The sequence below is a fragment of the Adiantum capillus-veneris genome, chromosome 14, assembly GCF_014529385.1.
Source record: "Adiantum capillus-veneris isolate H3 chromosome 14, ASM1452938v2, whole genome shotgun sequence".
In the NCBI taxonomy this organism is placed as follows: domain Eukaryota; kingdom Viridiplantae; phylum Streptophyta; class Polypodiopsida; order Polypodiales; family Pteridaceae; genus Adiantum; species Adiantum capillus-veneris.
This window is the reverse complement of record NC_140944.1, coordinates 15,209,241-15,225,909: the sequence shown is the minus strand read 5'-3', so window position 1 is coordinate 15,225,909 and position 16,669 is coordinate 15,209,241. Positions and strand designations below refer to the sequence as shown.

General features: G+C 45.4%; 1 protein-coding gene across 6 annotated transcripts in view; it reads left to right on the top strand.

The window, feature by feature from the left end:
• Positions 1 to 1,028: 1,028 nt before the first annotated feature.
• Positions 1,029 to 16,669, top strand: part of LOC147441949 (putative pentatricopeptide repeat-containing protein At1g26500) — a 69,384-nt gene continuing 53,743 nt past the window's right edge. For 2 of the 6 annotated variants that reach the window (XM_086528339.1, XM_086528338.1), the window contains exons 1-3: positions 1,029 to 1,444; positions 1,829 to 2,034; positions 2,226 to 3,261. In XM_086528339.1, the coding sequence (XP_086384465.1) occupies positions 1,141 to 1,444; positions 1,829 to 2,034; positions 2,226 to 3,261 (1,546 nt within the window). In that variant the 5' untranslated portion in view covers positions 1,029 to 1,140. Of the gene's footprint in view, positions 1,445 to 1,803; positions 2,035 to 2,225; positions 3,262 to 16,669 lie in introns of all 6 variants that reach the window. The other 4 variants (XM_086528337.1, XM_086528336.1, XM_086528340.1 and 1 more) reach the window with 3 other exon arrangements.

Below are 16,669 nucleotides of genomic sequence, written 5' to 3'. Positions count from 1 at the left end.
GAGCGAGGCCAATGCAACAACGGCAAGTAAAATTGAACATATGCCATCATGATACTTTGCACAATATGAAGTCGAACATGTAGCGGCCATGTAGACAGTTTCCAATAGTGCAATTTGACATTCAATCGTTGCATAACCCAATCAATTTGTCTCCACACACACACACACACGCGCGCGCGCACACACACACACACACACACGAGGACGGATTTGCAAACTAGTACCACCGGCTTCGTAGAAAGTCATTAGCATTTATAACAATATACTATGATTGAAAGCGATGCACTCTTAGCTAGGTAATACGTGCCTTGGAAAAGCTTCTTGCCCATGAATTTTTCTCATGTAAGTGTCCATCCAAGTGCATCATATTTGTTGCGTGCCTATTTGAGAGCCATTATCTTTGATATAAGTTCTCTTAGCCAAGTACAAATTGTCCTAGAGAATCTACCTTCTCATGACCAAATTTCAAGGTAGCAACTACTGGAGCATGATATGGTGCTCTGGGTGGAAATATTACAACTATGGTACTATTAGCTATGTGCAATGTGTCCTAGAGAAGTTTCCTTCTCCCTTCCCGTGATGCCATTTTGCCAAAGGCTTCTAGAAAGGATGACTATTTGACATTGCAATGTATTTTCTTGAGATACCATGAACATCAATATTTATTTTGAGGATACACTAATTTTCAAGAGGTAGTAGACAAGAAGAAAGGAGAGAATTATATCGTGTGTGTGTGTGTGTGTGTGAGAGAGAGAGAGAGAGAGAGAGAGAGAGAGAGAGAGAGAGAGAGAGAGAGATGTATGTGTGTGCATGAGATATGACTAGTAGGTTTTTAAAAATTGATTGCTGGTTTGATACATTTCATTTTTATTATACACTAACTCTTACATTTGTAAATAGGCTTTTTGGCAAGGGTTGAATTTTGTTAAAAATCGAAAATGGCAGGCATAGTAAATTTTAGATGACACATAACATGGGAGGCCTTTGATTTTATTACTTGTTTGCAACTATTTTTGGTGTTCCAAGAACGCAACTTTGAACTGTGCTTTTGAACAGGACTTGTAATTCGAGTATAGTGAGAACGGCAAGGGGCGATGTCGGAGCTGCGAGGAACGGGGGCAAGGGGGACTCCTCTTTAGAATGCAGCGAGCTGCAAGAAGGCAGCTCACTCGTCATGTAACGCGCGGTCTTCATCAACCTCGAATTTTACTCGTTGATGCTACATTTCGGCAGTCCATCAAGGCTCCAGCAGATGATCATCACCATCACCCTCATTTGATCCTTAATAAGCTCTTCAGCGCTAGTCGCCCCTCCCGCCTTACCTTCCTTCAGAGCTGCCTACACTTGTCCTTGCTCATTCGATGCTTCTCTAACGGGTACCCTTTACCGTCTCTCATCTTTCAGGATACTGATGGGTTTCCCTCTACAATTCAAACTATCACAGGTTGGTTCCATATGAATGACCAAAGAAAGTATGCCTTTGTTTTCATTATGTTATTCAACATTGAATAAATTTATGGAGAGTCAAGTACAAGGAAACCTAGTAAGTTCAAGTATGTCAAATACTAAGTATGTGCTTGACCTTTACGTGCACTCGCCAGGAGCTGTGGGATCTTACACATGAGGCTTGCATTACCTGTCTGACTGCATGCATGGCTTATATATGTCCGCCTGTAGTATGTAGTTTTGATGTATGTTCCAGCATATGTAGTGTCTGGATGTTCAAGCATAATGTAATTGCCTGTCACACTTTATAGATGGAGTACTCCTATGTTTGACTGCCATAAGTTTTTTGTGAATTAGTGAGGCCAAGCAGTTTTTTTGGCAGATATGAACGCCATAGTAGGGACAGAAGATAATTGCTTTCAAGCGTCGAATGCAATAGAGCCTTCGTTCGGCAACACAAAAGTATCAGTAGGCCTGACTTCAAACGAAGAGGAAAGATCAGATGATGTGATGTTGATGGAAACGGGAAAACTAGGTTCTCCATTGGCTCTGCTCTCTGATGCTGGCGAGCAGCAGGATTCTGAGCAGGTCAGTTTTCAAAGATATGTACCGACCCACATTGCATGCAAGCATTTCAAGATAGTGAATGTAGTGAGTGCAAGACATTCCCTGCCGAAGTTGAAACCCAACTTCATGGTGATGAAAAGGCATTTATGTAAAAGATTGTGCCTTTGAATAAGCTGTACGGTGGGATTATAGTTTTCTTTACTATATTTCAGGTCAAAAAGCTTGGATCTTGCCAGATTGAAGATGATCTAGCTATAGCATCTTTCTCATCAACAGGAAGCATTGCCAAAAGTCCCTCATGTCAACCTTGCACAAGGCGAAGTGGTGAAGAAGAATTTGGGACGTCATGTGAGGCTTCTGTTTTGATGATATTGGAAAAGCAAGGTTGGGGACAACACACAGAGGATGTACTTTGTACCTTCATTGGACAATTAACCTCAGAAATTGTGGCAAAAATTGTGGATGGGCTGAGAGATGCAAAGATGTCATTTTTTTTCTTGCAGTGGGTAGGTAGGCAAGGCAATTACCAGCATCGAGAAGAAGTGTTCACCAAGGTGGTTGGCAGACTGGGGAAAGACCGAGAGTTTGAAATGGCATTGACAGTGCTTCATTACATGAAAAAGCATGGTCTTAAGGTTGATTATGCATTTAGTATTTTCATCCAACGGCTGAAAAGTGCAAACATGGTGGACGATATAGCTAAAGCCATGGACAGCATGATGAGCTTGGATGTTGTGCCCACAGTTTCTCTATACACAGTAGCTCTACAGACTACATTGAAGGCCAACGACGTCAAGATTGCAGAAAGGTTGTATAATCAGATGCATCAGGCAAGGCTACATCTTGATGCTAAGTTGTTTACCACGCTAGTTACTGGGTTCGGAAAAGCAGGAATGATAGATCATGCTCTTTTTTTTATAAAGAAAATGCAAAGAGATGGGGTGCCCCCTAACAGCTTTGCCTACACCAGGCTCATCCGAGCTTTTGCTGCGGCAGAGCAATATGAAGAAGGGCAAAAGTTCTTTGCAGAAATGGTTCAAAACAATTGCTTGCCAGTGGCACTCTCTCCGGTTGATTTGAAGTGTGCATTATTTGGAGCTAACTCCATGGAGAAAATTAATAAATTCTTGGAGGATTTAGAGAGTCGTGGACACCTTTTTAGTGTTCATACTTACAACAATATGATTCAATATCTTCTGGATAGAAGAATGTTGCTGGAGGCAGTTGAACTTTTTGGAAGGTTGCTAGGTACTAGCTCATTCTTGCCCATGATTTGAACTTGCACGTGCAATGTGTGTGTGTGTGTGTGTGTGTGTGTGTGTGTGTGTGTGAGAGAGAGAGAGAGAGAGAGAGAGAGAGAGAGAGAGAGAGAGAGAGAGAGAGAGAGAGAGAGAGAGAGAGAGAGAGGAACCCCTACATTTGATCACGCCCCTATATTTAAATCAAGGCTACACTACGTACCCGTTGCTGCTTGCAATGCTAACCCCTTAACCCTGACCCTAACTGCAGCACGCATCTCCCTACACCTGTGTGTCATCTCCGCGCTAACATCCTGCTTGCGAAACCAGGCCCGATACTCGTCCTGCCACTCACCCCCACATCTGTGCGTTGCTCCCGCTTCTAACCCGGCTGTGCTACTAAGGGTCCATCGCTGGAGGAGCTGTGCAAGCTCCTGTGTCGTTGCTTCTCCCAACCGCCCACCTTTATTACTTGTCCTCTGATTTGCACCATTGTGCAAACACCTTGGAGGCAAATTCACTCCTTTGTTTGTGCGAAGAGCAACAACCTTGAGATCCTTCTCTTTGTTGATCATTGTTCTCCAATTTTGAGAGAATGCAGAAGCCTTAAATTTAAATTTCAGGAAGCAAACCCCGCTGGAAACCATCCGCAAGCACAGACATGTATAAGGATCCACTAGAGGATGGGACAGTCATAGGTCCACACCATAGTTACCCGGAACGCGGAACGGGAACGGCGACGAGATCCCCCGCGGAACGGGGGAATGGGGAGGGGCCCGGAACGGGAACGGCGCGGAACGGGAGGCATAAAAACACCCAAATAATGCAATTTCAAGCTCTTTGTGATTGAATAGAAGTAGTAGCAGAGTCCTTTGACTCTTAACACTCACAAAACACTTGATTTGAAGACCATTCAGTCTTACTATGACAAACGTGTGTCGTGTAGACTTGAAAGCTTGAGAGGGGGAGAGAGGGAAGGGGGGAGAGACTCGAGAGAGAGCTTAAAGTTGAGAGAGAGAGGGAGGGAGCTTGAGAGAGAGGGGGAGAGCTTTTAGCCTTGTAGACTCTAGAGTCTAGACTTCAAAGCTTGAAAGAGGCTAGAGCTTGAGAGTCGAGAGTCGAGAGGGTAGAGCTTTAGCTTTGGCCCTTGAAAGCTTGTGTGCATAGTGAAGGTAAGGGGTGGGGGAAGGGACATTTAACAAGGGGAAGGCTCACAAGACAAATCACCAAAATCTGAAAATCTGCCCATTCCCAGCCGTTCCGGGCTGTTCCGGACCGTTCCGAGCCGTTCCGGGCCGTTCCGGACCGTTCCGAGCCGTTCCGGTACCAAAAGTCCTTGCGGAACGTCTGGCCGTTCCAGACCATGTAACCCCCCCGGAACGCCGTTCCGGCGTTCCCTGCCCATGGGATGGCGTTCCCCGGTAACTCTGGTCCACACAAGTCTGCATGAATGAGTACTTAGGGGCTTCGAAGCTTGATTCTTGGCCTGCTTCAATAAGGCATGTTTGCGTTGCTTGCCCAACTAACAAGCGCTACGAACGCCATACTAGATGCGAACGTTGGGCAATCCCTCCACGAGAGAATATTGAGAGCTGCCTTCTGCAGCTGCCCATGGTTCAAGTGGCCAAATCTCGCATGCCTTAGTAAAGAAGAACCCACTTCATGAGAAAGAGGGCAGTGAGCTTGAAGAGAGAGCCTTCACGCTTACCACGTGCAAGAAGTGGTCATGTTACTGAATTGGAGATCGTAACCTTACCTGTGCCAAAGAGTATATGTGCTCCTTGGGAATCCAAGCTAGCCAAATAAAGTAGGTTGAAGGCCATGGGTGGAACATGAAGTGCCTTCATAGTGTTGTACTTGGGGCTCGGTTGAAGAATGAAAGATTGGTATGTGGCCTTCATCAATCACAGGGACCTCGTGAGAATCACCCAAACTGGTAGAGTGTCCATGAGTAGGGTGGAGAGAGCTAAACCACTCCCTTATAGGAGTCGTGAGCTGTAGCACCACTGTCAACAATCCAAGCTCCTGAGTGAGATGAAGTGAGTTGTCTCGGTAGCTGCAAGCAATGAGACCCTCCATGGCCTTGTAACCGTTGTAGAAGCCGACTACTTCTCCTTGCCCTCCTCTCGATCCTTTTCTTCTTATGACATTCAGCTTCCTTGTGCCCTGCTTCTTGCAACAGTGACATTGGATGCCCTTGTTCTTCTTTTTCTTCTTTTGTGGTGACTTCGAATCTTGCTTCTTGTCTTTGTCGTTGCTGCCCTTGGCAAAAAGAGCGCCTTCTGTACAGGAACTGGATTAGCTAATTGCTAATCCTCTTCAGGTACGCACAGTTCCATTGTGAAGGAATGTGAAAAAAGAGTTTTCTCGCTTGAAAACTCGTCCAATTCACAAGGGAACTGTCCCATTGTGTGCGGGAGCTTATGAAGCACGCGTAGACGTGTTTGCTCCACTCAAAATGATGGGAAACAGAAAATTACAGCATGCTGTGTTTTTCTGCAGGTTTAGGGTTTCACACGCAAACTGCAAGGTAATGCGAGGGGAGCCTCGGGAAAGCCTTGGGTGCTTGTACATGACAATCTAAGAGATTTCCCGCGAGGAATCTTGTCTAATTCAAAGGGGAAAATGACCGTACCATAGTTACCCGGAACGAGAAATTGGAACGGAGAACGAGGAATGACAACATGCATGAAATGCCATTCCTTGTGTCAGATACTCACGTTTGAAACACGGAACAGGGATCAGAACGGGAACGGGGAACAGAGACTTGAAAATGGCCATTCCCTTTGTAACTATGGACCGTACAGGTGCGAGAGCTCGAGGGCTACCCATAAGAGTGCATGCGAATCGGATCACAAAACAGAGAATTACAGCTTGCTGTAATTTTTTGCAGGTTCAGGGTTTGGCCTGTTTTGATGCCTACAGGTCCTAGGAGCTTCGGGGAAGCTAGGGAATAACCGAATAGGTGTTTTGGTGCAAATTGGGAGCCAAAAACAGAGAAACCATAGAAGACTACAACTAGAAGCTTCTAAATATCTATCTACCAATGTCTTTCTTCAAGCTGATAACCTTGGAGGACCAATGTGACTTGAGGGGCCTAAGGCCCTTATAAAAAATATACGGTGAAAGTGCTGATGTGGCAAGATCATACGACCCCACCCAGAAATCGCGGACGATTGCTGACGTGGCACCTGTACAGGTAGCCCGCATTTTGTGGAATCAGCCCTATGGGCGCCAGTTTCTCGCACTAAGTGCGTTTGGGAGAAACAACTTTTCACCTTCTATGCTTTTAGGCCAAGGGCCTTTGAATAGATTGCTAGGGCCTCTTCCCTGACATATCAACTTGGGAGCACTGTAGAGAGAGGGCCGTCAGACATTGTACCTTGTGAAGCATCAAGAAGAAGGGCCAGTGCATCTTGAAGCGGAACTCCCCCGTCTCTCTCTCTCTCTCTCTCTCTCTCTCTCTCTCTCTCTCTCTTCAAGTATAGTTCAATTGTTTGAAGTTTTCTCACGTGTGTTGCAAATGTCAATTTAGAAACTACGTTCAAAGCTTGAATGACCTCTATACAAACCTGCACCTACTCTTGGGCACTAACGACGCGAGTAGGGATGTCATAGCTGTTGTCCAAGCTATGCATGATAAAGGTGATAATCTTATTCTTCCTGTTTGGACAAGCAACGAAGTTGAGGTCACATATTGTTAAGTTTGGATTTTTGTACTTCTTTGGTTATTTGCAGCCTCTTCTTTGTAGGTTTGTAGTAGTATTCATTTTTCGATTTCGTATTTAGCTTACGTTAGGACTTTAGAATTTGTTTCTTCAGAAGTTGTTGTGTGAAGTTTGATTTCTAAGATTAAGTTTTTAAGATGTCTTATCCCTTTTTTGTTTAAAGTCGAGTACTTGTTTTAAGTTTTAGCCAAGTAAGTTGCGTCAACTTATTTTGTGCATGACTTTTCAAAAAACATTTTTAAGTTAAAAAGGTTTTGTTTCGTAGCAAATAAAGTGATTTAGTTTTTTTTTTTCTTTTCTTCTTTTTCTTGTGTCACTTGCTTTTATAGTTTTGTGTGTGCTTTATCCCCTCTTATAATTCGTGAGTTCAGACTATTCTAAACTTATGAAGGTATATGTCAATTTAGAAGGGATGAAGTCTTGATGCAGGGCGTTTGGACTCTTGGTTTGCCATCAAAGATTAGGGGAATTGTTGAGAACCCCCCCCCCCCCCCCCCCCCCCCCCCTTCTCGCTTTCGGCTACGGGTGTCTACCTATTGGCATGATGTCATTGTAACAAACTTGGACAACTCCAAGTCAAGATTCTACCGCAACACAGCAGAGATTCACTTCAAAACAGTTCATAATTCAAACTTGATTCGACACGGCCCGGCGTAGTTCCGTGCCTAGAGATATTGGCCCCAAAGACTGGCGCCCCTTTCGGTATTTCTTTTTGTATAAATCTGTGTTCAAAGTACAAGAGAGTGGCAGGGTGTTCACTCTTAGACTCTGCGTCTAAATGCTTTGAGAAGTGAGGCCCTGCCCACTTATTTATTGGTTACAAGGGATGCCCAAAAGCAGAGCCTCAAAAGCTGCCATTCAAAAGCTTCTAAAAATAAAGCAAAAGCTGTCCAAAAGACAGCCGGCGCTGATAAAGCAGGTTTCCGTACAACTGCAACGTTAGCCTACCAACGGATTTTACGGGATGTCCGTACTGTACTGCCACTGCAATCATGTGCCAATGTTCTCTCAAATAGCCTTCTAAAACAAACTCGTGAATCGGGGATCTCTGTCAGAGACAATCGTCTCAGGCATGCCATGTAATCTAAATATCTAAGCAATGAACAGTCTTGCTAAATGATCCGGCTTGACTGTTTTCTTCACTGGAATGAAATGAGCTTGCTTGCTAAATCTATCAATGACAGTACAGATACTATCGTGCCCACTCTGTGTCTTCGGGAGATCAAAAATGAAATCCATTGCAATACTTTCCCAGGGGCGGGTGGGAATGGGTAAAGGCTTTAACAATTCCTGTGCTTTATGCCTGTCAAACTTGACCTTCTGGCATACCAAGCAACTATGTACAAAATCGTCTACATCCTTGAGTCTCAGCCAAAAGAAGTATCGCTCCACACCTATCAAGGTGGTGTCAATGCCGCGGTGACCCGTAAATGGTGGACAGTGGCATTCGGTTAGAACCTTTTCCCTCAACGGCTGTGTAATACACATCATCATTTTCTTCAACAAGTAGCCATCCCGAATGGAATATCCCGCTACTACCTCCCCATTCTGTATTCGACTGAATACATCTGCAAAATCTGGATTTGTGACATACCGATCAACCATGTCCTCGAAGCTTCTATGATAAATCGCGGAAATAGCCAAGACCAACGGCTTCCGGGACAAAGCATCTGCCACCAAGTTCTTTTGTCCCTGCACATGGACAATCTAGAAGTGAAACTGTCACACAGATGTTTGTCACAAACTGCTGACTTGTCAAAGCCCTAAAGAATGGAGCCAACTTGCAGATGTTGGCCGAGGGGCCTAAACCCTAAGAAGAACAAGTAACAGAAGAAGAAGTCCTACCAACTTATGGGGACCTCATCCGATGGGGCCCCAAGTGACATAAAGGATTAAAATAAAGCAGGACCCACACACACAGGGAAAGCTGGCAGATTTTTGAAAATTACGTTGGTTGATGATGTGGTAGGCTATACGGATTTCCGTGTTTTGCGTTGGCTGATGACGTTGCAGGCTGTACGGATTTTCGTAAATTGCGCTAATAGCTTTTTGGCTTTGCTTTTGGACCAAAAGCTTTTGAGTTTTGAAGGCTTTTCACTATAACTGCTTTTCAAGCCAAGGGCCTTTAAATATGAGGTTAGGGCTCATTTTCTGGCATGCTTCCTGGAGAAGGTGCAGAGTCTAGAGTACCGGCTTGTACTGAGTTGATGCAATATAAAGAAATACCGAAAGGGGCGCCAAGGTTTGGGGCCAATACTCTCTAGGGTGGAATTCCGCCACTCCGTGTCGTGTGTAGTCTCTCTTTTAGTTCAGTTGTTATTGAAGTGCTAAAAGTCTGTTCAGTCTGTTCTTTTCTATTGGCACGTGGTGCCCGTCTTGTGACAGTGGTATTAGAGCATCAGGCATGTGCTTTTCTGAAAGCATACCGGTCCTACAAAAGAGTAGACAAAGTGGAATTTTATTGGAGGTATCTTCGCCCTCCAACCCGGACTCATTAGCCACTCCCACCCTTACTTCATCGCACATCGGGCGCGCTCCCGTCTTCACCGCTCATGTCTTACAGGGCATAAGCCATTAAGATCACTTGCAAGAGAAGGATCCAAGATTTATTTCAAGTCACTGTTTTTCTCAAAAGCAGTACCATGCAGATGTCTATAGTTACCAAGCCACACACTTCCAAGTACTTGGCAAGCTTTCAAGAAATTTTTTTGTCCGAAGTTGTATGGTTTCTGACATCTTCCTTCGGAGTGCAACTTCTGGCAGAGTGGGATATCCTGAAATGCTTGTCATGGAAACCCTAACAGATTATAACTTGAAATTTCTCGACATCTCTCAGTAGATGTCTCTTCACGAGTAGATGACCTTGGAGATCCAATGCGATTGCTATCTTGGGACTACCATCGCCGTCAAAGAAACACTGTTTCTCCAAGAGCTGATGGACCATGCTGTGCTCGGCTACAACCTTATGGAAGGAATCTAACCCTAATTTTTGGTGTAGGTTTCAGGATAGAAAGTCAATCGACTTTTCGAGCTCGATCGATGCCGAGATTGCTTTTTAAGTTTGAAATCTGTTTGAGAACTTGTTTGGTGATCCTGTTTGAAATTTGTTTGAAATGGATGGTATCTGTTTTGAACCTGTTTTGGTGCCGATTTGAAATGTTTGACTCTGGTTTTAATACTGGTTTCAATAATTGGTGATTTTACTCCCGGGTGGAGTAGTGAGAAATGATGTTGAGAATGCTTGTTCATACTCATGGCCCGGACCCTTGTGGTTATTCGCGGGGGGAGTATTGGATGATTGAAAAGTTATGTTTTTACTCATGGCCCGGACCCTCGTGGTTATTTACGGGAGGAGTATTAAGAAGTCTGAGCAGTGGTTACTCTCAGCAGCTCCAAACGACGCAGGCTGCGGTCTGGGGGGCGTTTGGTTGTAAAAGGCCTCTATATCTCATGGCCCGGACCTTTTTAGGTTATTTGCGGGAGGAGTGATGAGGAAGTTGTTGAACAGCTCATGGCCCGAACCTGGATGGTTATTTGTGGGAGGAGTGTTCATCGGCGGCTTTATGTTTCTATGTCTTGTAACATGCATATGTGAGCATTTGTGTTGCATTGTGATGTGCCAATTACTGAATTTTCCTAATTGGATGAGATTGCCTGGGTATATAATTTTAGTGCATCAAGACACCCGTGGAAGATCAGTAGGTCTGGGTGCGATGGCTAATTTTACTACGCCGGAATATCAAGAGTTCGGATCTGGAGAAAGGAGAAGCTAACTCCTTGATCAAAAGAGCCGAAAGGAGAAGCTAACTCCTTAACAAAAAGAGCAAACTGATTGTCCGAATGACCCTAGGAAATTTTTGAGCTAACTTGAGTTGTTTTGCAGATATGTTGTAATCACGGACGATTACTCCCTTTCAAGAAGGGGAGATGTCACAAGCTGCTGACGTGTCAAAGCCCTAAAGAATGGAGCCAACTTGCAGATGTTGGCCGAGGGGCCTAAACCTAAGAAGAACAAGTAACAGAAGAAGAAGTCCTACCAACTTATGGGGACCTCGTCCGATGGGGCCCCATGTGACAAAGGATTAAAATAAAGCAGGACCCACACACACAAGACAAGCTGGCAGATTTTCGAAAATTACGCTGGTTGATGATGTGGCAGGTTGTACGGATTTCTGCGTTTTGCGCCGGCTGATGACGTGGCAGGCTGTATGGATTTTTGTAAATTGCGCTGGCAGCTTTTTGGCTTTGCTTTTGGACCAAAAGCTTTTGAGTTTTGAAGGCTTTTCACTATAACTGTTTTTCAGGCCAAGGGCCTTTAAATATGAGGTTGGGGCTCATTCTCTGGCATGCTTCTTGGAGAAGGTGCAGAGTCTGGAGTACCGGCTTGTACTGAGTTGATGCAATATAAAGAAATACCGAAAGGGGCGCCAAGGTTTGGGGCCAATACTCTCTGGGGTGGAATTCCGCCACTCCGTGTCGTGTGTAGTGGTGCCCGTGGTGTGACAATGTTAGCCCATCGCATCTGCTTTTCCGATAGCTGCTTCTGTGACAAGAAGTAGCGTAAACTCTGATGATCAGTGAAGACTGTAAAATCGGCTCCGAGTAGGTAATGTCTCCACTCAGTAAGAGCATGGATAACTGCCAAAAGCTCTTTCTCATATATCTGTGCTGTCAATTCCAGCCTTGAAAACAATCGGCTCTCATAGGTGATGACATGGCCTTCTTGCATTAAGACTGCACCCAGACTACGACCACAAGCATCACAATACACTTCGAATGACTTTTGCAAACCCAGCAAAGTCAATACTGGTCCAATGCACATTCTCCAAGATCCATCTTTCTTTAAAACCAACAACACCGGAGAGCAATAGGGTGAAGTACTCGGCTGGATAAGGCCCTTTTCCAAAAGGTCTTTCATCTGGTTCATAATCTCTTTATTCTGGGCTCGGCTAACACGGTAAGGTGGCCGGTTTGGTCGTGTGCTTCCAAGTATCAAATCAATAGTGTGATCCTTAGGACAAGATGGTGGCAACTCGCTTGGCAGGTCCTCAGAAAAGCAATCAGCATGAGTGTGGAGAAAATCTTGGCGTTTTTTATCAAGTTCTGACATATTCGTTCTGTGTTCATCATTTAGCTCTTTCAAGTAGATCGAGTAAACAAACAGACTGGATTTCATTAATTTGGAAACAGCCAAAGCCGATACAATAGGGACAGACTCGCCCTCCAGTTTTACATCAAGTACAATTTTCTGACCCTTTCCATTTGTCAATGTCGCTTTCTTTACCCGATAATCAACCACGGCGTTGTTCTTATGGTACCAAGGGACTCCAAGGAGGATGTCACAACCTTCCAAGGGCATTATGTAAAAGTCCTCGTGTCCGAAATACCCCTGACAATGCAACTGAAGTTTGCCAATCATAGGTGTAATGGCTATGTCCCGTCCGGGTGCCGCTAGAACTGCCTCTGCTGGTGGTCCCATCTGAGCGGGTGTAATCTCGAGCCGCGCCGCCAATTTAGGTGAAATGAAGTTGCCCTTGGCTGCTCCATCAAAGAAAATCAGGGCTTCTTGATCTTTCACTTTGCCCCAAGCTCGGCAAAGTTCTGTACTTTCATCAATCGTGCTTGGGTCAGTACCCATGCAATCTGGAACCACTCCTGCTTTCATCTTGCCTTTTCTGCCACGTTCCTCTACTGCTCTCGAACTCTCTAGCCTGTCTTCATGTTGTTCTTGATGTGCCTTTTTGGGTCACTTCGCGGAGACGTGCCCATGTTCCCCGCATCCAAAACACTTCCCTTCTTTTATGTAATTGGCCCTCTCTCGAAGAGTGAGCCGGGGTCGTGTATCCTTGTCTTTCTTTTCTTGGAAACTCTTTTTCTTTCTACTCTCATTGTGAGAGGTCTGTTGGGTTCTTTGAGTCAAGATCTCATCAATGGGTAGGCCAAATTTCTCGAATGTATCGCAAAACCCCGTTTCGCATGACCCATCAATTCTTGAATAGAATTAGACTTTTGCTCCAGGCAGTAGTCTCGGATCTCTGTACGGAGTCCGCAACAAAACCGCTCAATCTGTTCCTTAAATGAGACCTTCTTAAATGAAGAGGTTGGTAGAAAAGAGTTCCAAAATTTCTTGCAATGAGCATCCAAAGAATCTCCCTTGGTCATCCGAAGATAATTCCAAGCGGTTCGTATATCTCGTTCGTACTCCCGAGTTAGCCAAGAAGAAATAAAGAGCCTTTTGAATTTGAACCATTTAACTCGAGCTTCCTTCCATAGAAGAAGCGTGGACCACCATGTTCGAGCATTTCCCTTGAAGAAAGATGTAGCCCTCCTAATCTTGAAGTGCTCTGAGTAATGCCCTCCAGAGAAAGCTATGTCAAACTGTTGAATGAAGGCCAAAGCCCTTGGAGTATCTCGGAACCGAGAAAAGGATTCAAATTAAATCGATTGTCCATCTTCTTTAAATTCTTTTACTTTCTTGCTTTTGTTTTCGAGAAAGTCATATTGGTTGGCTTTGTAAAATGCTTCTTCTTTGCATAAAACATGTGGTCATCGGAGTTCGAACTATTTGAGGATGACTCCTCTGTATAACTGTCAGAAAGTGGGCGAAATTTGGGCTTCTTTGCCTTTTTCTTGTCCTTTTCGAATCTTGGCTTTTTGCTTCGCTTTTCCATCTTCCTCGCTCAAATCAAAAGAGCTAGAAGAATTGTCAGAAGAAGAAGAAGAAGAACTGGGTAGTCCTTCAAATCGTACACGCTTCTTTTGCTTTCTTGCCGATGCAAAAGAAGATTGACGACCCAAATAACCCGGGAAGTCAGTCCCTATTTTGTGTTTTTTCTCTTGCTTTTTGGATTTGTTGTTTGCGTCCAAAAGCTGACTAATCTGTGTGTGAACCACCTCTTGTAACTCTTGCTCTATAAACATCCTAGGAGAAGGAGGTTTCTTGATTGCCCGTTTGATGGGTGGTTCTGTGGCTTTTTGCCATTGGGTGTGCACTTCTGCGATTGTAGCGCGGATAATGTGTCGTGCTCTCTACAATGTGGGTTCCCCTCAGTGCAATGTGCGTGACAATCTCACTCAAACGAATGGAAACTCTCTCAAACAGAATGAAACACAGAAACAATGGATAACAATAGAGACACAACAGTGGAGCAGAACATGTGGACTCGACTAGCTCAAAGAACCATGTACAGACTCTGTCGTGGCAGCACACTCAGCTCCAGCCCAGGACTCACAGGTACAAATGGGGTGTCGAGGCTCAGATGTGCAGGGATGGTGAAGCAGTGCTCTGTGTAAGACTCACTCTAGACGACTACGTACAAGATCATAGGTGAAGAAGATGATAACATCACCAACCGCTACTACTCATATCTACCACCATAAAGAGCCACCAACGGCTCATAATGTCAGCCATGTGGTGACCTGGCCACGAGGTCCACTAGACCACCGTCTGTAGGTACCCTGCCACGTGTCACTCCCTAGACCAGAGGTCCGTCCAGAGGGTCCGTCCAGTGTGAACCAGACCCAGTGTAGCCAACTGTACTGCATATGTACATCCTTCTTGAAGCAGGTTCTAGGCCCAAAAATGGAGTTTAAACACACTGCACTGCTTGCAAATTTTTAATCCTTTGGAGAAGCGAGACGCAGTATGATTTCATAATCCAAGAATCCCAATTGGCAAAACATAATAAAGCTCCACAGCAGGAAGTAGTGACCGGTAGCTCTTCAACCAATCACAACCAATCGATATCAAATGTTTAGCTCTGACAAATGAAGTGTGCCTTAAGCATTGTCCTAAGTCAACTTCAAGTTTTGTTTGCCACTCAAACTTTTCAGGCTTCTTCTTTTGCTGCTTCAACCGTGAGTACGCAAAGACTCCAGCCAAAGCAATACCAGTGCCAATGCCATTGATGGGGAAATAGGGGTCCTGAAGAAAAGAACAGAGGTAACAATGACCACCAGTCGCTTCACGCAATTGCCTACTAATTGAGTTTGAGGTGAAACCCTCTGCAAAATCATGTATGAGACCTGTTGATATGCATGAAAACAGATGGCAGCAAGTAGAGCACGAACTGCCAAAACTTTTACATCTAGTCCCACTGACTGAAGATATGTAGGTGTGAATTTCACTCCTATCTACCTACCTACAGGTGCTCTCTCAATGCAGGGAATGAACACAAAATACACTTCTTCTAGGCTGCTTGTTTGGGCTGTGCATTATTTTGGAGAGTATCCCATTAGGGAGAGGGGATAGGTAGGGGCGAGGGGGTGGGTAGGGGCGAGGGCAAGCTGGGGTGGGTAGGGGCGAGGGTAGGGAGGGGTGGGTAGGGGCGAGAGGGAGTGAGGGGGTGGGTAGGGGCGAGGGTAGGAAGGGGTGGGTAGGGGCGAGGGTGAGTGGGGGAGTGGTTAGGGGCGAGAGGGGGTGGGTAGGGGGAGGACGAGGGGATGAGGGGGAGGGACTAGGGCGAGGGTTAGGGGCGAGGGGGAGGGACTTAGGGCGAGGGCGACTAGGCGAGGGGGAAGGTAGGACGAGGGCGAGGGGGGGAGGGGGGAGGGAGGGTGAGGGACTAGGGCGAGGGGGAGGGTAAGGCGAGGGGTAGTGAGGGGAAGAGGGGGAGAGGGTAGATAGGTGCAAATAATGAGCACGCAGCTACCATGAGCAATACAGCGATCATGATCTTAGAATTCATCTTGCAGGACGGGCTCTGTGAAGGGAGTTTGCTATACACAAAGGAGAGCTTTGTTCTGGTCGGAGAAGCAGACACCAAAGGTGTCTGTAGAGGATATTTCTTATTGCTTCTATACTTCTTCATAGGCTTAGGTGGCTCATTTGGTGTAGTTACTGTGGCACCATTTGAAGAGGGTGTATCTTCATGCAAAGAGTGAATAGAGACTCCATAACAAGGCATAGATATGGTAGCCTCTAACCACTCCAAGTGATCTTCATCTGACCCTTCAGGTGTAGTAGGCTGTTCTTGTTCAGGCTTGGTTTCCATTGACAAAGAAACTTGCTACACCACGGGATCCATACCACCTTCTAAGAGAACGGGTTGCATCGAGGAGCCAGAAGTATGTATCCACATAGCGTCGTTTCCCCAATCATGAAGTGCTTTAGTGTGTCGCAGCCATGGTCTTCCAATGAGCAAAGGAAATCTGCCCTCAACCTGGGGAAGACAAACCACAACAAAATCCAAGTTAAAAGTAAAGTCTTGTACCTGCAGAGGCACATTGTCCGCTATGCCCACTGGGTAGACTGTCCGTTGGTCGGCCAATGTAACTGTGAAGGGAGCAGGGCGAGTAGGTTGTAGACCTAGAGCTAACATAGTGAACTCGGGCATCAGGTTGATGCCAGATCCACCATCCACTATCACTCTTGAGAATTGTCGACCCAAAATGGACACTGTCAGGCGAGGGCTTCTATAATCAGTGAGTGGAGCAACAGGATTGGATATCATATAGGACTCTGACGGTCGCACTGGGAGGTGCCCGCCACTAGGACCTGTTCCAGGGTAAAGTGACTGAATAACTGCAAGGGTGTCACTTCTGAAACTCGCATCTAGCCGCAACATGTCATAGAGGGACACTTGTTGGAAAGTGTTCTTCAAGACTGTCTCTGCTGTATGCTTCGCTTTTTCTACCTGTTGTTGTTCCTGTGGTACTTTGATCTTTTGTAAGTCAGCAACTGCTTCTAAG